The sequence below is a fragment of the Alosa alosa genome, chromosome 12 (genome assembly GCF_017589495.1).
Source record: "Alosa alosa isolate M-15738 ecotype Scorff River chromosome 12, AALO_Geno_1.1, whole genome shotgun sequence".
In the NCBI taxonomy this organism is placed as follows: domain Eukaryota; kingdom Metazoa; phylum Chordata; class Actinopteri; order Clupeiformes; family Clupeidae; genus Alosa; species Alosa alosa.
Genome location: NC_063200.1, coordinates 15,351,645 through 15,376,982, shown reverse-complemented (window position 1 = coordinate 15,376,982; position 25,338 = coordinate 15,351,645). Strand labels below are relative to the sequence as shown.

Here is a 25,338-nt window from a genome sequence, read left to right as displayed (position 1 = left end):
AGTAGCACTGCAGGAAAACTACAAAACTCTCATCACCACTCTGATGGGCACAGAAAAACGCTTTGTCATCTCTGGGCCTCTCCCTACCTACAGAAAAGGTGCTGAGAGATGGTCCAGACTGTTCGATCTCCACACCTGGCTCAAACGCTACTGCGCTTCCCTAAGCATCCCCTATGTCAACAACTGGGGCTTGTTCTGGGAGAGGCCCAGTATGCTGAAGCGTGATGGTCTCCACCCAAACCAACATGGAGCCAGGCTACTCTCTGACAACATAGCGTCCACACTGAGACATTGACATTCTGTAGAAAATATTACAGATTCACGCCCCCCCAGGTATTGATTCGAATGGCATTATACATGTGGATGGGTCTGAGAATGTTTTCTGCAGGGTAACATACAATACTACTACCATAGATCAAGCTGTGTCATGCAATAGCATGACTTATGCTTATAGTTCTATTCCAACGTTGATTTCTACCCAACGTATAGTAAAAAGAAAAGACAAATTTAAAACTAGAAACCTAACAAATATTCTTTCCATACCTCAGCATATTCCTCAAAAGCCAGAGGCATTTTCAGCTAACATGGGTTTACTAAATATAGGTGCACTTACTACCAAAACCTTTGCAATCAATGATTTTATTAGTGAAAAAAAAATTGGATTTTCTGTTTCTTGTTGAAACCTGGCTGACTTCAGACAGCGAAGCTGTTCTTGTTGAGACTTGTCCCCCAAATTATAATTTCTTCCACTCAATTAGACAAGGCAAACGAGGTGGTGGAATTGCCTCCATTCTCTCAAACAAATATAGTTGCACACGAGTCAACTTTGGCGAATTCGCTTCCTTTGAGTATATTGCCCTCACTCTGAAGGCTGACCCAGTTGTACTTCTATTAACCTTATACCGCCCTCCTAAACTATGGACTGGCTTTCTCGACCAGTTTTCTGAACTTATGTCGCTCATCATCACTAGCTATGATCGGATAATTGTAAATGGCGACTTCAATATTCATGTCAATAAGACAACTGATGCTAAAGCCAGTAAGTTCCTTAATGTGTTGGACAGTTTAGAGCTAAAGCAGCATGTTACAGGACCCACCCACAACCTTGGCAACACCCTCGATCTAGTCATTTCCAGAGGGATAGAAGTCACAGACTTATCAGTAAATGATATAAATATGTCTGATCATCATTGTGTATCTTTTTAATATTGTACTACATACTCCAAAAATTCATCCCGAAATTGCAATCAAATCGCGACTCTTGGACATTAGAGCAGAACAGCAGTTCATAGCTCTTATAGACTCCATAAATTTAGATATTTTACATCATCCCATTGATCAAATGGTAGAGGCTCTTAATCGTGAATTAGGCTCTGCTTGACAGAGTGGCACCCTTAAAAGACTAAAAAAAAGGCCCTGTAGCAAACTGACACCTTGGATGAACGAAAAATATCCATGATCTAAAAAAGATCATGTAGGAAAGCTGAGAGAACATGGAGAAAAAACTAAGTTACAGGTTCACCGTGCCATTCTAAAAAGAAAAAATTGCAAATTATAATAGAGCTATTCGAATGAGAGGAGGAACCACTTCTCTAAGGTAATTGCTGAAAACAGTAGAAACTCTAGGGTGTTGTTCTCTACCATTGATAGGCTATTGCATCAAACACCTTTTGACACACTCAGTCAGGCATCCTCTCTAAGATGCGAAGAATTTGCAGACTTCTTCAAAAACAAAGTCATTTCTATAAGGGAGGCTATTGGTAACACAAGTAATATGTTTGATAGTACACCCAAAAACAGCCCCCAAAATTAAGGTCCTTTAGCACTATTACTCAATCTGAGCTTGGTAAAATTATAACTCAAACCGGCTCTTCAACATGTGTTTTAGATCCAATCCCTACTACATTCCTCAAAAAAAAGTATATGAAGGCTTAGCTCCCTTTTTTTCTCAAGGTAATAAATACCTCATTAGAAACAGGTATATTTCCAACTGCTTTTAAAACCGCTGTTGTGAAACCTTTACTTAAAAAAGTCAAAACTTGACCATACCAATCTGAGCAACTACAGGCCTATATCAAATCTATCGTTTTTGAGCAAAGTACTTGAAAAAAAGTTGTTTGCAATCAGTTAAATAATTTCCTCAACGAAAACAGTATCCTTGAAAAATTCCAATCAGGTTTTAGATCAAATCACAGCACAGAAACGGCTCTAGTAAAGATAGTCAATGATCTCAGACTAGCTACCGACTCAAACAAAGTCTCAATCCTTATTCTTCTGGATTTGAGTGCGGCATTTGACACCATTGATCATAGCATCCTAATTCACCGCCTTGCAAAGTGGGTGGGTCTCTCTGATAATGCTCTAAACTGGTTTCAAACCTACATTACTGGCAGAGATTTTTATATCAGTCTAGGAGATCATGTATCTGAAAAACATGACTTGCCTTTTGGTGTGGCCCAGGGAGCTGCCTTGGTCCCCTGCTATTTTCTATATATATGCTCCCATTGGGAAACGTCATAAGTCAGCATAATGTAAACTTCCACAGCTACATGATGATACCCAATTGTATCTTTCTGTGGAGCCAACTAACCCAGATGGCCTTTGCTCCCTCACTGCATGCCTAACCTCCATTAATCAGTGGATGAGCAAAAACTTTTGAAACTAAATGATGACAAAACAGAGGTACTTCTGGTTGGACCAAAACTAAAGCGAGATATTATTCTTAGTAATCTGGGGAACTTGGCACACCAGGTCAAACCAAAAGTAACAAGCCTCGGTGTCATCTTAGATGCAGAGTTAAGTTTTAAGCCCCATATCAGTAAAGTTACTCAGACAGCCTATTTCCACTTGAGAAACATTGCCAAAGTGCGCCCCTTTTAACTCAACAAGATGCAGAAAAGCTAATTCACGCCTTTATCACTAGCAGGTTAGACTACTGCAATGCACTTTTCACTGGTCTTCCCAAAAACATCTAAAGAAATTGGCACTCATACAGAACTCTGCGGCTAGACTTTTAACTAAGACTAAGAAGAGAGAACACATCACCCCTGTGTTGGCTGAACTGCACTGGCTCCCTATTTCCTATAGAATTGATTTTAAGGTTATGTTAATTACTTACAAAGCTCTGAATGGCATAGCACCTTCATATATCTCTGAGCTTTTAATATCTTATCAACCACAAAGGAAACTTAGATCATCCAATTCTAATCTTTTAATCGTACCCAAAGTGCTCCACAAACAAAGTGGAGAAGCTGCGTTTATCCATTATGCCCCCAAACTATGGAACACCCTGCCTCTGTACATCAAGCAGGCGAAGTTCAGTAAATATTTTTAAAAAAGATCTGAAAACATACCTGTACAGGAAAGCTTTTAGTTAACTCATCTTATCCTGTAGACTACATTTTCAGATTATTCTACATCTGCTACTATTGGAGGGCGCAGCCAGCCAGAAGCGGATGGGCTCCCCCCTATTAAGTCAGGTTCTGCTCAAGGTTTCTTCCTGGAATATGGGAGTTTTTCCTTGCCACAGTTGCCATATGGCGTGCTTGTGGGGGGTAAGAGGGTTAAGGCTGCCAGTCTTATGACGTCATTTTCTATATTTTTGATATGTTGCTGAGTATAACATAAACAGCAAAGAAAAGTGATTGATAATGACTGACTGACTATTATTGTGTTACATGTTTCAAATGTAAAGCACTTTGAGCTGCATTCTGTGTATGAAAGGTGCTATACAAATAAAGCTTTATTATTATTATTATTATTATTATTATTATTATTATTACATGTCCTCCCAGTAATACAGGCCCCAAGACACCCTCCTCTGACACCACAAAAATGAGAGATGTGATAGTTCAACTTGAACAGGACTACATCATGTTCAAAGAGGAAACCGCTCTCAGCTTACAACAACTTCAAGACCAAATCATCCACCCTGACAGGAACATGGTGCAACAACTTTGCTCGGCAGTAAGGCAGCTGGAGGAGGCCAACCAAGAGTTGCGGCAGGAGGTGAGGTCTCTGAAGGAAGAGCTGTTGAGGATGGCACGCACAGAGAGAATCCAAGGGATCATACCCGGAAAGCAGGAACAGTGAGCCATCAGTCAAAAATCCCATCTTGTCTGAAAGTGCCACAATCTCTGTCAATGTGCCTGTAGCTCCAGCTTCACCTCATGACCAACCTCCCAAACCCCAGCAACGCACCTGCCAAAGCAGACCACCCTCCTCTTCAGCAAACATCAGTCAGGGACAACAAGGGACAAAGTCTCAAAGCAAGGAAAAGGATGACATCATCATCCTGTGCGACTCTAATGGGAATCATCTGAACCCCAGACGACTTTTCCCTAGAAGACAAGTCAAGAAATTTTGGTGTCCAACGACACACACAGCTAAGGACATAATACAAAAAGGCTTACTCAATAATCCATCTCACATAATTATCCATACAGGGACTAATGACCTTAAAGACAGGAGAACTGATGTGGCAGAAGCCTTAATCAGCACCATCCAAACTGCCACACAAAACATCCAGATGCAAAGGTAATCATCTCATCTATACTTCCAATGACGGGATATTCCTGTAAGTGTCACTGAAAGAATCAACGGCAAAGTTGTGTCCTTCTGTGCTGATATACCCAACGTAAAGGTTGCACACCATACAGACATTACCATTAGACATTTATATGACAATGTCCACATACATAAGGAGGGCATGAAAATATTTGCTAAAAAACTCAAAGACACAGCATTAAATAGAGTGAGAATACCATGCTCTGAAAGCAGCAGGCCAAACATCATCAAAGACAGCCAAAACCAGTTGAGGCGATAGGCCTACCTATGCAGCAGCCGCCTCTAACAAAGGTACTTGTAGAGATCTCACTCAGATAACAACAATGCTTCAACTTATATATGATAGTCTCTTGCATTAGTGAAAAAAAAAAAAAAACTTTGTATGAATATTCATTTTGTAAATGTGAAGACATAGGACTTTGTGTATGTGTAAGTGTGTGTGTGTGTGTATGTGTGTGTGTTTGTGTGTGCACAATTACTTTTATTCTTTTTCATTTTCTTTTCTTTAATAACCTGCAGTTTTGTTTTGTTTTTCCTTTTTTTTTTTTTTTTTTATTATAATAAAATAAATGTGGAGGGGGGTATTAGAGTATTATATATGTGGGTTTAAGTGTGTAGACTACGCTCAGACATACAGTATTCTTATGTTTGCCTATAGACATAATCATTACCTATCTGCACAGAAATATCAATATGCATGGTTGGAGAGTGTAGGGGGAGGGATGGGGAGGGGGGTATGAGTGTCTGAGTGTGTAAATATGTGTATAGAAACTTAAAAATGTCTACTTGTCAGTCTATCTAATTGTATACTATATTTCTGTCTTATGCATAACATTCATAATCAACATTGCATACCTGTTTGTTTGTGTGTGTGTGTGTGTATGTATCTGTGTGTCTGTGTTTCTGTGCATGTGTGTGCAAGTGGGAGTGTATGTATGTTAGAATATGTCTGCGTCTGTCAGTGAACTTAAACATGTATGTATTTGTCTGTGTCTCTGTGTTGAGTGTTCACAAGTCTGTTTGTCTTCGTAGATATAATTTACCTACCTATAGGATATTTATCTCTCTGTAGGTTTAGTCATTTATCTGGTAAAAATAATACTTTACCAGTGTCTCAATTGGATCATTATTGCACTTGAGTATACAAACATTCTTATTTCTGGCAAACTACACCATTATAATGACATTTCTTAAAATCATTTGTTATAATGTTCAAGGAATGCACTCTTCTTCTTTCGGAGAGAAAATCAGAGATAGCGATTTTGTAAATGCTGTAAATAATTCAGATATATTCATAGCACTGGAAACGTGGAGTAAAAATGGACAGGGAAATTATTCATTACCTTCCTACAGAGATATAAATGTCCCTTCTATTAAACATCCCAATATAAAATGCGGCAGGAACTCAGGGGGAATTGTTGTTTGGTTTAAAGAAGCCATTAATAAATACATATATGTAGTAAGAAAAGGATCATCACACATATGGTTGAAACTATCAAAAAGAACTCACAAACTCAACACAGGACACTTATTTATGTGCCATATACATTCCTCCTCTTGAATCTCCATATTACAGTGAAAACATATTTGAAACGTTAAAATCTGACATCATTGAACTCCAGTCATTTGGGAAGATTCTAATTATGGGCGAATCTTAATGCAAGAGTAGGAACCGATTTAGATTACATTGACATATCTGGATATAAACATGTTTCTTCACTAGAACAAAACATCAATATAAGTAGTCACAGGAACAATTTTGATAACATCATCAATAGACATGGCAAGGAGGTGTTACAACTTTGCAAATCTCTTGGTCTGTTTATTGTTAATGGCAGAACAAGGGGGGACTCTCTGGGTAAATTCACTTATTGCTCACCCCTGGGCAGCAGTGTGGTGGATTATGCTATAACAGATTTAGATCACAACCAAATAAATAATTTCACAGTAATGCCACAGTTGCCTCTGTCAGATCACTGCCACATTATAATTAGCTTAAAGAAAAAATCCAGTATAGAACATCAAAAACCTATGAGTACACTACACCCACTTCCAGTTCAATACAAATGGAGCGATGACAGACTAGAGCAATACACATCCCAGTCAAATTGCATCGAGGTCGAAAACATGATCTACTCCTTCCTGTTCACCAAATTTAAAAAGTCTGAAGATAACATCAATGTAGCCACCAAAACATTAACAACAATATTTTCCACAATAGCCAAAAAATCTTTAAAAAGACAAGGAATAGTTAATAGCAAGAAAAACAAAAAAAAGAAATGGTTTGACAAAGACTGCCTATTACTAAGAAAAGAATTACGATCTTATTCAAACCAAAAACACAGAGAACCAGCAAATCAGGAACTTCAAATAAAATATCATAACACCCTACAAAAATACAAATCACTTCTAAAACGCAAAAAAGCCAATCACATACATAACCAGTTAGTAGAAATTGATGATGCGTTAGATCAAAACACTTTTTGGGACCTGTGGAAAAACCTTAACAACCCCAAAAAAGAAAATTGTATCCCAATAGCAAATGGAAAAACATGGGTTGACCATTTTGAAAATGTATACAAAAGAGATGAACTAAACCTGGCACAACAAAAACTAACAAACTATTTAAAAACACTTGAAAAAACACAAAAAGATCAATTAAATGAATTAGACTCAGCTATAACATTATCTGAATTGAACACTAAAATAAAAAAACTGAAAAATAGAAAATCATGCGGCACTGATGGAATTTATAATGAAATGTTGAAACATAGCACCCCCAAAATTAAACAAGTAATCCTGAAACTATTTAATTTAATATTATCCTCAGGCCACTTTCCTGACCAATGGAAAATTAGTCAGATCACCCCCATATACAAAAATGGTGACAAATTTAACCCAAACAATTATAGAGGCATATCACAAGGCAGCAATTTAGGTAAATTATTCTGTAGTATAATCAATAACCGAATTTCAAACTTAATAAAAAAAAAACAATATATTAAGCCCCTCTCAAATTGGTTTCATACAAAAAAATAGAACAACAGATCATATTTATACTTTACAGACACTGATACAAGAAAACGTTACAAAGGTCAAAAACGGAAAAATATATGGATGCTTTGTGGATTTCAGCAAAGCCTTCGACTCCGTTTGGCATGAAGGTCTCTTGCTGAAACTACTTGATTGTGAAATTGGTGGTAAAACATATAACATCATTAAAGACATGTATGAAAACATCAAATAAATAACAAACAAACTGATTACTTTCCTCAAACAAAAGGAGTGAGGCAGGGCTGTTGCCTGAGTCCTACATTATTTAACATTTATATCAATGAATTAGCTAATAAAATTCAAAATTCATCCTCGCCTGGTCTCAATCTTTTGGGAAAAGAAATCAAATGCCTGCTTTACGCAGATGATCTTCTCCTGCTATCGTCAACGGCACAGGGACTACAAGAGAGCCTTTCTCTTTTGAACGAATATAGCATAACTTGGGCCCTTCCAATCAATATGGAAAAAACTAAAATAATGACTTTCCAGAGAAAACATTCGAACATAAATAAATATAATTTTACCATTGGCGGAAAACAACTAGAACAAGTAAGAAAATACAACTACTTAGGACTGACCATTTCTTCATCAGGGCAATTTGATAACGCAATCAAAGACCTATCCGAAAAAGCACGCAAAACATACTACATGTTAAGAAAATCTCTATTTCAATATAATCCTTCCATCAAATTATGGAAAAAAAAATGGATCTTTGATTCCTTAGTTAAGCCAATATTACTATACGGGAGCGAAATTTGGGGCAAATGGGACATGGGACAAAAGCCAAACCGAATTATTACATTTGGAATTCTGTAAAAATATTCTAGGTTTAAACAGATGTGCACCTAATCTAGGCTGCAGAGCTGAGCTTGGAAGATTCCCCCTCCTTGTAGACATACAAAAAAGAGCAACCAAATTCTGGCATCATCTTCAGACTAGCAATTCAGAGCAATATCACCACACTGCTGCCCAGCTGAGGAGTGAACACCCAGAGAGTGACCCCTTAAACTTCATAATACAAAAACACGACCTGTAAAACTGCAGCTCAAGTATTGCTTCAGTAGCAAAAGAAGTAGAGAACACAGCAAAACAAAACTACATTAACACATGGAAATGCAAAATCGAACAAGTAAATAAGCTACACTGCTACAGAACTATTCAATTGATTACAAATTGGCACCATATTTAAATGAAATTAAAACCATCGTCCATAGAAAACTCCTGTCAAAGTATCGACTGAGTGATCATTCCCTTGCAATAGAAAAGGGTAGACACCGCAAAACCTGGATAGCTCGTGAAGATCGAATATGTAAATTCTGTAATACTGGAGTAGTAGAGGACGAATGCCACTTCCTCACAGAATGTCCCAATTATCAACACTTAAGAGCTATATTCTACCCACAAATTGAAATCACTTGTCCCGGCTTTATGACTGCCACCAATGAACAAAAACTACAATTCCTCCTGGGAGAAATAGATAAATGTGCCCACTTAGCCTACCAATATTTACAGTCCTGCCACATTTTAAGAGAAAACTTCACATAGAAAAAGCGCATACAGTATATAGTTTTTGTTAAATAGTTTTATATAGACTATTGTATAAGTTTCCTTTAAATTTAGATTTAAGAATACATGTTTAAGTTTTTTTAAACATAAGTTTTCTTTCTTTTAGTTTAGATAAGTTTCCTTTCTTTGACCTCCCTTAAAACAAATATTGCTTATGTTTGTATTGTCATGTTACTGCTTTGGCAACACTATTTTCTGAGTCATGCCAATAAAGCACATTTGAATTTGAATTTGAATTTGAAACAGAGAGGGTTAAAGCGGAGCTAGTAATCAAGGATCTTTGTTTGAAAGGGGTAAACCTGGAAGCAAAGATTCTAGAACAGAGCTCTGTTCTAGAATCTTTGCCTGGAAGTACACTGCAAGTACACCACTCACTGATTGGCTTAGCCAGAGAATCTCTGTAGCCAATCAGTGGTGTAGGCCTACTTGCAGAAGGCGCAAGTAGAGGGCGTAGCTACCAGCTTCAGTGTTTTTAACAATTTTCTACAGTCTATGGTTGGCAGTCTATGGCTACAGTCAAAATAGTTTGTCTTTCAGGCCATGTGGTGGCGGTATTGCACCAGTTGATATTATTTTTTTACAACTTCAGTTTTGAAGAAAGAGGAAGCTACCAAAACATTCCATCTTATTCCAATTTGCTTTATATGGGAATCCACGCCATTTCGCTGTGTTTCTTCATTGGTTGATAAGAACATTTCGATTAGTATGGATTGTGTTTGAATCCGGATTAGAGATAATCACACATAAACAATAGATTTGGTGACTGTTTAGCCTACGATAGTAACGTTAACCAGCTGTCTGACTGACTGGGCTGCTGCCGCCGCTTGCTGCTGTGTCTGCTAACCAGCCTTCATTTCGTCACTTTATTGTTCGTTTTTTTCTGGTAAATACGCCTTAAAGGTCTTTACATATTCAGTCACAAACATAACAAGTTACAACTTCGTCTTGAGATTCTAAACTGTACTTTGTTCGTGGCAAAGATAACTAGGCAATGGCTAAGGTTAGCAACATGATGTTAGCTAACCTCATCAAGCCTGGGAAGGCATTTACGTTATATTCTTATACGTTTTTTGTCTTGCTGTAGTTCTATACGTTTAAAAGTGTATGTAATATAAGCGAGTTAATCCCAGTTCCAATGTCATTGTTTCGAGCATAAGACTCAAATTTTAGATAAGTAGCACTATTACGTTTGCTAGCCTTTAACGTTAATTAGCGTGCTAATCAATGTAAACAGTCAACATCAACATGCAGTTAAGTACAATCTAGGTAGGCTACTGTGTAGAGATCATCATAGTCGAAGAGTTTTCTAAAGCCTAGCACAAGGAAACCGTATATGTATGTATGACCGATATGTTGATGCTGATAAATAGGTCGTTACGATGCGAATCACCGAGCCATATGTCAGATGTCTTCATTTATACTTTCTCTAACGTTACATCCTCAGCATGAGCGATGGGGTCTTTGGGCAGCAGATTTCAGAGTACATCTACACGACCGACTGAAGAGGTGTCGGAGGAGGTCTGTGAAAGGAAAGGGCATGGTTGTGAATGCAGAAAGAGAAAGCGGACCTCGCACTGTGAGTGTGACAGTGAACCAGAGGAAGATGACAGTCTTCTGGACACCCCTCGCAGGTATGCCAAATCACAGAAAAGACTATGCTTCATTTGCTGTCATAGTCCACGTCAAAGCCAGTTGACAACAAGCATAACTTATAGCGACTTTAACTTACATTGTTGTGCCTCCGGGTAATTCTTGGGTTTATTTTGTTTATGTGAAGGAAAAAGTTAAAGAGCACCTCAAAATACATTTACCAGACGCTCTTCTTGAATGGGGAGAACAGTGACATTCGTATATGTGCATTGGGTCAAGAGTGGAATCTGCATAAAGTATATTTGTGCCAGGTATGTGGCAGTTATCGCTTTCAGTGTAAAATACAGACAGCACACATTTGTATGGATCAACGGCATTGTGCCTGTTGAGAGTAGTTTGACACATGACCTCTCTCTCTCTCTCTCTCTCTCTCTCTCTCTCTCTCTCTCTCTGTCTCTGTCTTTAGTCTGGATATTTCTCCAGTATGTTTAGTGGATCTTGGAAGGAGTCAAACATGATGGTCATCGAGCTGGAGATTCCAGATCAGAACATTGACACTGAAGGTGAGCCTATGAATCAATTCATATATTTTCTATTGTCACTGTTGATTGATTTGGTGTCTCATACATAAAATGCAAAGCACATTGAATGACAATTGTGTATGACAATGTGGTATACAGTAATTAATTAGAACTTCTCAGTGTCTAATCCGACAGCACTTCTCAGTGTTAAATCCTACAGCACCTCTGTGATTTTTTTTTCTTTTCCCTCTACCTTCTCTTATGTTTCTCTAGCCCTGCAGGTTGTGTTTGGTTCTCTCTACAGGGATGACGTCCTGATCAAGCCTAGCAGAGTGGTCAGCATTCTGGCAGCAGCGTGTATGCTGCAGCTGGTGAGGACCCAAGCAGCGCTAACCAGACTGATGGGTGGTGGTGGTGGTTACTGCAGCGCTAACCAGACTGATGGGTGGTTATGGCAGCGCTAACCAGACTGATGGGTGGTGGTGGTGGTGGTTATGGCAGTGCTAACCAGACTGATGGGTGGTGGTGGTGGTGGTTATGGCAGCGCTAACCAGACTGATGGGTGGTGGTGGTTATGGCAGCGCTAACCAGACTGATGGGTGGTGGTGGTTATAGCAGCGCTAACCAGACTGATGGGTGGTGGTGGTTATGGCAGCGCTAACCAGACTGATGGGTGGTGGTGGTTATAGCAGCGCTAACCAGACTGATGGGTGGTGGTGGTGGTGGTTATGGCAGTGCTAACCAGACTGATGGGTGGTGGTGGTGGTGGTTATGGCAGCGCTAACCAGACTGATGGGTGGTGGTGGTTATGGCAGCGCTAACCAGACTGATGGGTGGTGGTGGTTATAGCAGCGCTAACCAGACTGATGGGTGGTGGTGGTTATGGCAGCCAACCAGACTGATGGGTGGTGGTGGTTATAGCAGCGCTAACCAGACTGATGGGTGGTGGTGGTTATGGCAGCGCTAACCAGACTGATGGGTGGTGGTGGTTATAGCAGCGCTAACCAGACTGATGGGTGGTGGTGGTGGTTAAAAGACAAAACAATGAAGTCAACTGGAAGGATCTTTAAAATGGCTGAGATTTAACAAAATTTGGTCAATATGGTGTAAATGGACTTTAAAAATGTTCTGTTTGCTATCCATGCTCTGGCTCCAAAAAGCACTTTCTGTCTTATTGCATAGACCAGTGTTTCTTAAACTTTTTCAGACGAAGGACCACTTAACCAATAAAAAAAGAAACGCACGGACCACCTAGCTAAAAAAAAAAAAAAAAAGATTAGACCTACTTCAACGGTATATTAGCCTACACAATAGGCCTACTCACTGAACCACCTTGCTTATTGTCTTTGCACTTTGCTTTATTGTGTCAGAGGATTCATATGATTTAAACTGGCATATCTTACATAGACAGTGTTGCAGAACTGTGGATTTACATACAAGTTGGTTTAATATTGCAAACCACTCATCTATATTATATTTTACCACGTCTGCTCGCGGATCACTTGGGATAGCTTGCGGACCACACTTTGAGAAACACTGGCATAGACAATATGGATGACCAATTTTGGCTTCATTTCATCAGAGCATGATGTTGAACTGTTCATGTTTTTGTTTTTTTAGCAGTCATTGGGTGATGTGGACTACTTAATGTTAAGCTCCTATCTACTCCGTGACTTGCTGCTAGGTGCTTTTTGGGCTCTGTGCATAAGGGTAGATCTGGGATGGTGCTTGTAGTTTTTCAGCAGGGTGTTAGGTCTAAGGTTCTTGCAAAGGTGCAAACTCTCCAACAAGCACCAACATCATCAGTTTGTGTTTGTTGGTGTTTATTGGATGGAGTTGTTTGAGTTTGACCTGTCCAAAAGTCATTCTTTTCGATTACTGTATGGGCAGTGTGGTTCTGTATTTTTTCCATTCTTAACACTGGGCAACTTTATAACGTTGGGGTTTGTTGGGTATTTGTCTGGGCAACTTTATTGTGTTAGGGTTTGTTTGGCATTTGTCTGGGCAACTTAAGAATGTTGGGGTTTGTTTTAGACCTTAGACTGACGTGATGCTCTTGCTCTGTCCCCGCCTGTCAGGACGGATTGATCCAGCAGTGTGGCGAGACAATGAAGGAGAATGTCAGTGCCAAGACGGTGTGTGGCTACTACGCGGCCGCCAGCATCTACGGCCTGGACTCAGTCATGAAGAAGTGAGTGAGAGAGGCCTCGAGATCCTTTTCCCCATACTGCCACACAGCAGTGTCCTGGTGTTTCCCAGTAAATAAGTAAACATATGATTGTTCACTGTTGTTTGTTTGTTCCAGATGCCTAGAGTGGCTCCTCAATAACTTTATGACCAATCAAAACGTGGACCTCATGAAAGAGCTGGGGTATGCCTTTTGTCTTTGAGTAGTTGTAGTGTGTGCATGCAGGTGTGTGAGAGAGAGAGAAAAAGAGTGATCAGTGTCCTGTGTGTGTGTGTGTGTGTGTCAAGTTCGGGGTGCATAACTGAAGCGCTCCTCTTACTGAGCATAAAAATAGTTTTTGAAGACCTGTCTACGTCCTTCGAATGTGCACATCACTATCATGTATGGTGTAGCTAGTTCCAGCTATAGACCTCTGAAGTTTGCCTACAAAAAAAGGACCCAAAGCTGCCATCTTTGCCTTTATAAGGAGATGTGTTGGGTGTTGAAGTTAACTACCTATGGCAACTTAGTTGCATTGCAAGTTAGCTCTGAGGGAGCAAAAATCAAAGTTTGCTGTCTTAACATACCGAAGGGGCATAGTACCCACTCGAAGGCAGTGGACAAAAGTGTGTAGAGCAAAACGTCTGCATTTCAGACTTCTTCATCCCCGCGAGAGTTTAACAGGTGTGATCATTTAAAAGCCCCATGTTACATTCCTATAAGAAAAATCACAAGATACCGGATCTCCTTATTTGGGTAAAGATGGCAGTGTTTTTATAGGCAAACTTCAGAGGTCTATTGATTGTAAAGGAAATGAATTGTTGCAGCATACGCAGCGTGACCAGGGCGCTTCAGTTGCGCGTCCAGTGTAGCCCGGCTGTCAAACTCCTTTTTGCTTTCTACCTCTTTTGATACTGCCAACAAACTCCTGACCATCAAACTCCAATCAAACTCCTGGCCATAATATCCCCTTTAGAGAAGGATACTGATGCTAGTCATGTCAGTGTGTGATAAGTGTTTGCTGTGCTATGTGTGTAATGCTGTGTTGTGTGTGTGTGTGTGTGTGTGTGTGTGTTTGCTGTGCTATGTGTTTACTCTGATGAGATGTGAAGTGTGTGTTTGCTGTGGTGTGTGTATGCTCTGATGAGATGTGTGATGTGTGTGTTTGATGTGTGTTTGCAGGGTGGACGTGATGGAGCAGCTCATCCAGTCCTCCGACCTGTTTGTCATGCAGGTGGAAATGGACATCTACACCGCTCTCAAGAAGGTACTCCACCTGGACGCTCATAGAGCACAGCACAGAGACGGTCTGCTGAACGCAGGCTATAAAATAATGCAATATAATACATAATATGATATAATATATAACTGCTATTAAGAAGGTACTGCAGCAGGGAGCTAGTAAAGCACAACGCAGACTGGGTCTGCTAAACACGTGCTATAACATAAAGATGTAAAGGTACCACAGCCATATGCTCATAAAGCCCACTGACTCAGCTGACTGACTGCTTCATTGTTTGTGGAAGTAGTTTCTACACATATTAATGTGTAAATCTGTTTTTTGTGTCCACTGTTCAACATACACACACACACACACACACACACACACACACATTAGTGGATGTTCCTGCAACTCAACCCGTCCTGGGAAGGGCCCCTCAAGCAGTTGCTCCCTGATGCAGAGAACTGGCTTTGCAAACGCAGGACTGGTGAGGATTACATTACACATACACACACGCACAAGCATGTGCGCAGCCGTGCACACATATACAAACACTATCCACATACATACGGTACTGTACTCTACATACTGCACTAGTTTTTTATTATAACGAATACATGGATAGTACAAACATAATACATTTGTGCTCCTGTCACATCCCATCAAGTGCAAATGACACAAAGATACACACACACACACACACACACACACACACACACACACACACACCATTAATGTATTGTCATAGTCATTCAAATTGGATTAAGCTTGAATATAAAATTTGTTCGAACATAGGGATATGTATATACATATATATCTACTATTTGTGTGTATTTGCATTATTTTTGCTATTCTGACCGTGTGTGTGTGTGTGTGTGTGTGTGTGTGTGTGTCTGACAGACCTAGGAGAGGAGGAGCCTTTCCTGAGCACTGAGGAGGGCTCGCCCTACGCTCCTGTCTTCCGTCATATTCGCCTGCAGTACATCATCAACGACCTGTCCTCTGCACGCATCCTGGAGAGGGACAACATCCTCCCGCCAGGTATGTAGGAAACGAGCACGCTGAGGTAGCGCAGAGATTGGAGGAGGAGGACCACAACAATGATGATGATGATGATGAAGAGGAGCACTTGCAGGGCGGATAGAAAGAGATTTGTCAAAGAGTAGTTGATTCCAACCCTGATGTAGCTTAACCCTGGAAAATTCTAAAGAATATCTGGGTTCATTGAATTCAACATAGAACCTTGTTGCGGAACAGAATCTTATGTTAGAATGTTCAAAAACCCACACCTTTAAGGGTTAAATATGGCCCTAAAGTGGCCCTGATCTGGCTCAGTCATTTTCCATCCCATCTCTCTCCCACTGGCTTCTCGTCACTTTCAACACTCCTATCTTCATAAAGGCAAAAGATGATAAAAAAAAAAAAAAGAGTAGCAACACACTTATACTCTCACTTTACCTGTTTTTTTTTTTGTAATTATTATATTGATATATTGTATTAAAATTCTATATATTAATATTTCAACTACTAGTATTGGGGAGATATATTAGACTGGTATATTGGAGTGCAGTCAAAAGCTACTTTTGGTGTTGTTAATGTGATTCGGCCTATAATAGTCTCTTTTCTTTGCCCTCTAGACTGGCTCTCGGCTATGTACAAACAGCAGTGGTTCACCATGCTGAGGACGGAACATGACAATGACCACGGGTGAGGCCGCCCCCCCCCAGCTGACACTGCTCACGCTCGGCTCATTCACATCATTCACACACACACACACACACACACACACACGCGCGCATACACATTCATAGCAAACACATTTATAGCAAACGCACACATGGTCATTTAAAAAGTAGACACACATACACATATGTTCATATCAAACCATTTAAAAGTAGACACACATACACATATGTTCATATCAAATGTATAACACACACATGGTCATTTAAAAGTAGACACACATACACATATGTTCATATCAAATGTATAACACACACATGGTCATTTAAAAGTAGACACACATACACATATGTTCATATCAAGCGTATAGCACATGGTAATTTAAAAGTAAACAAACACACATGTTCATGTCATTTAAAACATAAACAGACATGCATGTTCATATCAAATGTATAACACACACATGGTCATTTAAAAGTAGACACACATACACATATGTTCATATCAAACGATAGCACATGGTAATTTAAAAGTAAACAAACACATGTTCATGTCATTTAAAACATAAACAGACATGCATGTTCATATCAAATGTATAACACACACATGGTCATTTAAAAGTAGACACACATACACATATGTTCATATCAAGCGTATAGCACATGGTAATTTAAAAGTAAACAAACACACATGTTCATGTCACACATGGTCATTTAAAAAGTAGACACACATACACATATGTTCATATCAAACGTATAGCACATGGTAATTTAAAAAAGTAAACAAACACACATGTTCATGTCATTTAAAACATAAACAGACATGCATGTTCATATCAAATGTATAACACACACATGGTCATTTAAAACGTGAACACACATGCATGGACTTTGTGAAAGTATAACAAAAGAAAGTATCTTTCTTTTCTTTTCTTTTCTTTTCTCTGATTGTCTAACACTCTGTAAAGCACCATGAGACATGTGTAATGTTTTGGCGATCTATAAGTACAATTAAATTGAAATTGTATAACACACACATATACATTTAAAGAGTATGATGCATGCATCTTCTTCTAGAAAGAATAACATATGCAGGTTACTTTTAAAAGCATAAAGGGCGGCTCACACCAAGAACTATAACTGTAATGATAACGGCAAAAAAATATATGAATGGAGACATCCACACATAAACTATAACTTTAATGACACGAAGAACGATATTGTTTGGGATCATTTTGAGAAGGATAAAAACCTGACAGCCAATCAGAATCCATCAACTTTTAGCCATTACATTCATCAACACAAAGAGAGACTTTTTTATCGTTGGTCAGATGATTTTATTGTTATGGTTATAGTTATCGTTCCTGGTGTGAATGGCCCTATATGCATGTAAGTTCTAAAAGTAGAAAGCATTTGAGCAGAATAGCATATGCATGCATGTTCATTGTAAAGTTAGACTGACCATGCTCAGAAGCGCATATCTTGGATCTTGCATCTAGGTTTCAATTTTGGGGGGTGGGGGGTGGAACATGGTTATTAACTAGCTATTACAGTGGTGTATTAAACTCTCTCTCTCTCTGTCTGTCTGTCTGTCTGTCTGTCTGTCTGTCTGTCTGTACACTTCCCTCTCCTAGACCTCAGGAAGCGAATAAGGAGGAGTTTGAGCTGAACAGTATGCGATGTGGGAGGAAGCTGAGTAAAGATGGTGATGTAGGTCTTCACCTATTCTGTTTCTCACCTCAGAAAACATACCTTAGTAAAGATGGTGATGTAGGTCTTCACCTGTTCTGTTTGTCACCTCAGAAAACACACCTTAGTACAGATGGAGATGTAGGTCTTCGCCTGTTCTGTTTCTCACCTCAGAAAACACACCTTAGTACAGATGGAGATGTAGGTCTTCACCTGTTCTGTTTCTCACCTGTTTCTACAGTATTGCTGGCGGTGGACGGGCTTCAACTTTGGCTTTGACCTGCTGGTGACCTACACCAACCGCTTCATCATGTTCAAGAGAAATACCCTGAGCCAACCATGCGGGGGCGCTGTTAGCCTACAACCACGAAGACACCTGGCGTACAGGTCTGTATGCGTCGTGGATCCATCCCTGACCCACACTCTTATGGTGATGTTAATTGCTTTTATCCTTCAGAATAACATTAGAATAACAAAAGCACAATAAACATTTCAATAACATTTAAAGTATCAATTTATAGTTAAGGAACCAGTTTCAAATGGATAGACTATTTTGAATGTCTCTTTCAAAGACACACAGTCACAGAAATATTAATTTGGTCTGCTCCGGTGACTCGGGTGGTCATGTGATTAAATTTTTTCCCAGATCAACTTCATAGGTGTCCCGTTATACAGAATTAATAGCCACCCCACCAGCCAATCAGAAAAGAGTACTTCATGTCTCTGGTAGATAACTACTGTGAAACGTCTCAGCCTGGGGGTAGAGGTCTGCACTCCCGCGGTAGACCCGCGGGTCGCGACGCAAAAGAGTGCGGCGCGGGACAACTTTTAAAAGCTCTTTGCTGGAGCGGGCGGGATGAGAGAGGTTCGTTCGCGGGTGCGGGGCAAACCGATGATTCACTGCACTCCCGCGAATTAAATATGTGCGTAAAATTAAATATGGAAATGATTAAAGTAGTGTTCATAACTATACTTCAGCTGGATGTTCAGATGCGGGCGGGAGCGGGACTAAAAATGACACATTAATACGGGAGCGGGCAGGAGTGGGACAGAATATTGCGGGAGCGGGCGGGCGCGGGACTGATTTTTCAGACCTCTACCTGGGGGCCTCTCTTCAGCTGCCTAAAATGAGCTTCCTGCTGTTGTCCCATTCTGTAAGTGTGACCCATGGACATATAAAACAGTGAATGGTGTGACCCCTTTATGTGTTCAGGTTACGGCTGGCTTCCTTTGACAACAGTGGTAAACTGGTCTGCAGTCGGAGCACCGGCTACCAGCTACTCACCCTGGAGAAGGACCAGGTCAGCAAACTCACCCACACCTCTACTTTATCATCCGTCACAGGTTTCTGAGTAAAAAAAACTGGTAACACTTTACTTGACAGTATCGACATAAGAGTGACATGACACTGTCATGACACATGAACCCTAACCCTAACTCTAACCCTAATCCTAACCCTAACACCTTACTCTAACCCTAACCCTAACTTGTTATGACAGAAACCGAATGTCACTTAATAACGGAAGCGTTATGTCATAAACGTTTATGACTTGTTTATGACACGTTCATGACAGTGTCATGTTGCTCTTATGTCGATACTGTCAAGTAAAGCGTAACCAAAAATGAATCTAATCTAACATCCCGGCTACACTGGGTCCGCAACTGAAGCGCTCTGTTTGCGTAGCTTAAAATTGGTTTTAGACTGGTCAAATTGTTTCGAACGTACGTGCCGCTATCACGTCTGGTATAGCCAGTTCCATTGATTTATAGTTGAAGCTGCTACGCGAACAGAATGCTTCAGTTACGAGCCCTGTGTAGCCTCCCGGTGTGGGTTTAGATAGATTGCTGGAACATTTTGTAGCGTTGTCTGTCTTCATTGTCTTCAATGAACCCTTAGTTTGTGTGTGAAAAGTTTGTGTGCATTGTGTGTGAAAGTTACACTCAACGACCCTACCCCCATCTCTTCTCCTTCATCTCTCTCTCTCTCCCTCTCTCCCTCTCTCCCTCTCTCCTCTCTCCTCTCTCCTTCTCTCTCTCTCTCTCCCTCTCTCTCTCTCTCTCCCTCTCTCTCTTTCTCTCTCTCTCAGGAGTATGTGGTGATGAACCTGGACAGCCGTCTCCTGTTCTTCCCCCTGTACGTGTGCTGTAACTTCCTGTACACCTCGCCCCAGTCCGAGCGCCGCATGGAGGCCCCGGAGCCCGAGAGTAGCGCTCGGAGCGCCTCGTGACCGTCCGTCCACCCCCACCGTCCACCCCCATTGCTCCCATCATCACTCACACGCCTTATCAGCTCAGCGTTTTAAGTCTTGTTTTTTTATTTTGTTTTTATTTGGCGGATTGCTCCTTTGAATGGGCATCAACTCTTTTTATTATCATTTGCTTGTTTTTTTTTAAGAACTTTATTTTAAAAAACAAAAACAAATCCAATTGCCAATAACAAATCAACACACTTGCGTGTGCTTTGGGCAGCTACATGGATCTGGATTGCTTTTCTTCTAGAACATTCTCAGTGAGGCCAGCTTATATTTTTACACGCCTTTCTTTTTTTGTGTGTGTGTGTGTGTTGTCACTTGATGTGTCATTCCTATTTATGCTGGTATTGTTTTGTCTCTGTATGCGAGGTCAAGTGAGGTGAGTTGAGTGTTGTGCGTCGTGATGCTCTGTGCTGAGGAGTTTGTGTTCAACAGAGCTGTGTGCTGCCTCCTCTGCGATTGTGTGTGTGTGTGTGTGTGTGGGGGGGGGTCAGTCCCCTCTGGTGCTCTTCTGACAGGTAAGCTGAAACGGCTCACGTGAAACTCAAGGTGGGGGGGCTAGAACAAGCCATGTTTCAGTCTCTCTGGTCATCTGCTGAGGTATTTTATGCCCCCCTCTTCTGATGTAGCGGTATTCTACTGCCCTGATGTTACGAGGGCATATTTGGCTCCCTTCAGGTGTGTGTGTTTGTGTGTGTGTGTATGGGGGGGGGGCATATTTGGCCCTCCTCTGATGCAAATGGGGCATCTATGGGCCCTCTTTTGAAGTACGGGGGTATTTTATACCCCTGTTTAGATGTGGCGGGGCATTCTACTGTCCTCCGATGCAAAAGGAGCATCTAGGGGCCCTCTTTTGATGTACCAGGGGTATTTCAGACCCCTACCTGGATGTTACAGGGCATTCTGCTGCCCTCCTTTCATGTAATATTTATGCCCTCCATATGTTGTTATGGGGTAATTCACAGTTGTCCAGTGATGTTTTGTCTTACATTTGTGAACATTTCTACATCATGCAGACTGCTGACCCTTGACTGAAAAAGTTGAGTCGTGAAATTTCAAAGTTGAGTCGTGACATTCGGACCAAAACGACACTGGGCAGAAGACATTGCCAAATGTCCATTAAATATACAACTAACCAGCTCTTGTGGTGTTTCTTTTCATTTCTGTTGTTTAGTTCTGAAGAATGGGATGTAATAATGCGATTTTATACCAGTGTGCTCTGTCATAAGTTGGCTGACTACTGAACCTCAGTTTACTGACAATTATTGTCTTTGGGAGCTACAACTTCCTTTCTTTTGTGAATGGTCATATTAAACACAACTGAACAAAATGTTAGTCATCCTAATCTGGACTACATCAGGCACATAATATGTGCAATATATACAGGTGCTGGTCATATAATTACAATATCATCAAAAAGTTGATTTAGGTCAGTAATTCCATTCAAAAAGGGAAACTTGTATATTATATTCATTCATTATACACAGACTGATATCTTTCAAATGTTTAGTTATTTTAATTTTGATGATTATAACTGACAACTAATGAAAATCCCAAATTCAGTATCTCAGAAAATTAGAATATTATTACTTAAGACCAATACAAAAAGTTTTTTTAGAACTGAAAAGTATGAGCATGCCAACTGAGAAGTATGAACATGAAAAGTATGAGCATGTACAGCACTCAATACTTAGTTGGTGCTCCTTTTGCCTGAACTACTGCAGCAATGCGGCGTGGCATGGAGTCGATCAGTCTGTGGCACTGCTCGGGTGTTATGAGAGCCCAGGTTGCTCTGATAGTGGCCTTCAGCTCTTCTGCATTGTTGGGTCTGGTGTATCACATCTTCCTCTTCACAATACCCCATAGATTTTCTATGGGGTTAAGGTCAGGTGCGTTTGCTGGCCAATTAAGAACAGGGATACAATGGTCCTTAAACCAGGTACTGGTAGCTTTGGCACTGTGTGCAGGTGCCAAGTCCTGTTGGAAAATGAAATCTGCATCTCTATAAAGTTTGTCAGCAGCAGGAAGCATGAAGTGCTCTAACACTTCCTGGTAGACGGCTGTGTTGATTTTTTGGGCACTCATCGGGCATCCTATTCAGCAGAAATGCACGTACGCAAGGCTTCATGACACCAATCTTCGTGGTGCAAGGTGTCAATGGTCATCTTTTGGACAACTGTCAAGTCAACAGTCTTCCATGATTGTGTAGCCTACAGAACAGTGTGGCACCAGGTGTCTTCAATATTGAACCTTTTCACAATATTCTAATTTTCTGAGATACTGAATTTGGGGTTTTCATTAGTTGTCAGTTATAATCATCAACATTAAAAGAAAAACACTTGAAATATATCAGTTTCACTTTTTGAATGGAATTACTGAAATAAATCAACTTATTCATGATATTCTAATTATATGACCAGCACCTGTAATATTATCCAAGATAAAGTGAAAGAATGGATGCTTGAATAATATATGATACCAACAGACCTGTCCAAACACTGTCAACTTTAATTTAATTCTTTGATTTATTGTCTGTACAAAAACAAACAAGAGCACAAGGTCAAGAAGTCAAGTGCTTCACAGTTCACAAAACCCATCACAATCAGGAGGCAGATGTGTATGAAAGAGCACCAAACCAAACAGCCCCTCTCCACTTCCAAATATCTGCAACATTTGATCAAATACAAGGCATGCACACACAAACTGCTGACTGACATCCTATCCATCAGAGACAGAAATATAGCACAGAGTTGTCAAAACTGAATTTTTAGACGGACTTACATGACATTGAGGCAGGCGACTCAAACACTAGGCCTTATAACCTCAAGCCTGAGTGAGTGAGTAGGAAATAACTAAATTTTAGTGACCATGATGCTATAGCTGGCAAGCATCATGTGGTCTTAAGTCAGGGGTGATAAAAGAACATGGAACACCATACTCAGTATTTTCAGCAACAGTCAGTTGCTCTTCCTAGTCCAGTGATCTTTACCATGACGATTATCTAGTTTCAAGCTGATTTTGCAAAGAGCTAGTTTTGGCCATAAAACTAGCCTTGAACCTCCCCTTGGCTTTGGTCAGTCATGGTACCCAAACAATAACATCTCTTAACCCTCTTGCCGGTCCTATTTTGAATCTGATTAACCATATGAATCCCGTTCGGGATTTCTCGGCATCGTTTTGTCCCCCGTTGCTCTGATGGGACCCCCCCAGATTGTCGCATCCCGGTCACTGTGACTGCGATATGGACTCGAGGTTCTCCTGAAGCTTGCGGGTCATGCTGGGCAGGAGGTTGATGTGGTCGTCCACGCAGCTGCCCACGCACTGCTCCATCAGGGCCCGCACGGCCGGTTCCTTCGCCCCCGTGTCGAAGAGGTCTCGCGCCTTATCGTTGCAGTGCATGGTGCAGCGGCTCAGTCTATCCTGAGAGTCGAGAGATTGGAAAGATGATGTTTATATCATATGTGATATCAGTTTCAATCAGTTTCAGTGAGCAAGGCTATCGCTAATAGTTACGAGCACGGTCAGATATGTCTTATTACATTATCACCACACACCCAACTGAGGTAGGTACTCTTCTCTAGCTACGCATGAGTATTCATGCTGTTGCTATACTGGCCTCATCTAGAGCAGTAGGGTAATGAAAGTGCATAACCAGACATAGGTGATAAAACTCACTCCAATAGCTAAATCAGTTCAATATTTCATAATAACATGCTACAACTCACCACATCTATTTGACCTAAACATGTGATGCAGATCATGATGTGATGCAGTAACAATCTCCTCTTGTGTGTATTACAACATTCTTTTACATTTCTCATTTTACCTCTTCAGCATCACAATTTTGACTGTAAACTTAAAAGGATCGTGCTTGCAAATTGCCCAGACAAATGCAGAGCAACTCCAACCAATACTAACAGCTGAATCAGTGCGTGGTATAATCAGTCTGTTTTTGTTAGTGTTTGTCTGTCTTGTCCTTTACAGTCTAGGGCAGTGGCAGTGTGGAGCTGACAGCTGATTTTCTGAAAAAAAAAATTTGCAACCAACTACAGCCAATTTTAGACTGTCGGGATCAGTTGTGCATCGTCTGAGCAGTGTGCAAGCACTATAAGAGAAAAGGTGTTGTTTACTTTACCTGGAATTTCTCCAGCTCCGCGGTCACTGTCCCTTGTGCATGGGCGAGGGGTGTGTGGCAGCGTTCGATGCACTGATGTACCTGCGCCATGCTGTCCGTAGAGCGGTCACAGCAGTCTGCGCTACACTGGAACATACGGCCCTGAATGACCAGACCAGACACAGAGAAAGAACAAAGCCAAGGGCGGTGATTAGATTGGCCAGCTTTCTCAATCCCCTCATCATGATGGAGCCAATTACAGTGTTAAGTGGGATATGTGGGTTTTCTAGCATTTAGACGCGGTTTGTCTGTTAAAGCCATTGCATACTGCTTTGCTTCAGTCACAACTTGTGACAGTCACACTGTCACAAGTTGGGCTTTAACTAGATAGATAGATAGATAGATAGATAGACAGATAGATAGATACTGTATTGATCCCCATGGGTAAACTGTCCATATTTAGGTCAACAGCTATGTTTCAACAAACCATTCACTGGCCAACATTACTTGACGGCATCTGCCGTCCGACAAAACATCCAAATCCGACATTAGAAATGTCGGCAACTCACATGATTAACAACTCATTAGGTTAAATGGCATGATGATATACTATTGCTACATAACACTATAGCTATACTATATACCAGTCTGTAATCAAACTTTAAGTAGCCTAGTATGAGCAGTTTAAGCTACTTAATGAAGTTTCTTACATGTCAGCACAAGTTTCCATAACTTTTAAGATATGCATTCCACTATGTATATGAGATCCGTACAGAGACTGTCAGGGACAGGTCCTGTTTGCTGCAAGTCTTTTACCTGCATTTTGCGTATGTGATCTCGCTCCAGGCTTTGAACCATATCTTCTACAGCCTTTGTCACTCGAGCTTGATGCGCCTCGGCCATATTCTGATATGA

General features: G+C 40.6%; 2 protein-coding genes across 3 annotated transcripts in view; one reads left to right on the top strand and one right to left on the bottom strand.

Annotated features, from left to right (window-relative positions):
- Window positions 1–4,078: 4,078 nt before the first annotated feature.
- Window positions 4,079–21,449, top strand: gmcl1 (germ cell-less, spermatogenesis associated). Of its 2 annotated transcripts, none has more exons than XM_048259417.1 (15): window positions 4,079–4,536; window positions 10,631–10,817; window positions 10,964–11,087; window positions 11,243–11,339; window positions 11,571–11,668; window positions 13,376–13,488; window positions 13,603–13,668; window positions 14,647–14,731; window positions 15,083–15,173; window positions 15,587–15,727; window positions 16,324–16,393; window positions 18,003–18,078; window positions 18,299–18,444; window positions 19,271–19,358; window positions 20,145–21,449. In XM_048259417.1, exons 2-15 carry the CDS (start codon window positions 10,639–10,641, stop codon window positions 20,283–20,285), a joined length of 1,515 nt encoding a protein of 504 aa, XP_048115374.1. In that variant the 5' UTR covers window positions 4,079–4,536; window positions 10,631–10,638; the 3' UTR covers window positions 20,286–21,449. The 2 variants fall into 2 exon arrangements, with proteins under 2 accessions (XP_048115374.1, XP_048115372.1); XM_048259415.1 differs by lacking the exon at window positions 4,079–4,536 and adding an exon at window positions 9,673–10,069.
- Window positions 21,450–22,799: 1,350 nt separating this feature from the next.
- fam136a (family with sequence similarity 136 member A) overlaps window positions 22,800–25,338 on the bottom strand; it is a 2,638-nt gene continuing 99 nt past the window's right edge. Inside the window, exons 1-3 of the mRNA XM_048259188.1 lie at window positions 25,240–25,338; window positions 24,445–24,585; window positions 22,800–23,729 (exon numbers count right to left, since the gene is read on the bottom strand). The exon at window positions 25,240–25,338 is cut by the window's right edge and continues 99 nt beyond it. Of these exons, the coding sequence (XP_048115145.1) occupies window positions 23,535–23,729; window positions 24,445–24,585; window positions 25,240–25,326 (423 nt within the window). The 5' untranslated portion in view covers window positions 25,327–25,338 and the 3' untranslated portion in view covers window positions 22,800–23,534. The remainder of the gene's footprint in view (window positions 23,730–24,444; window positions 24,586–25,239) is intronic.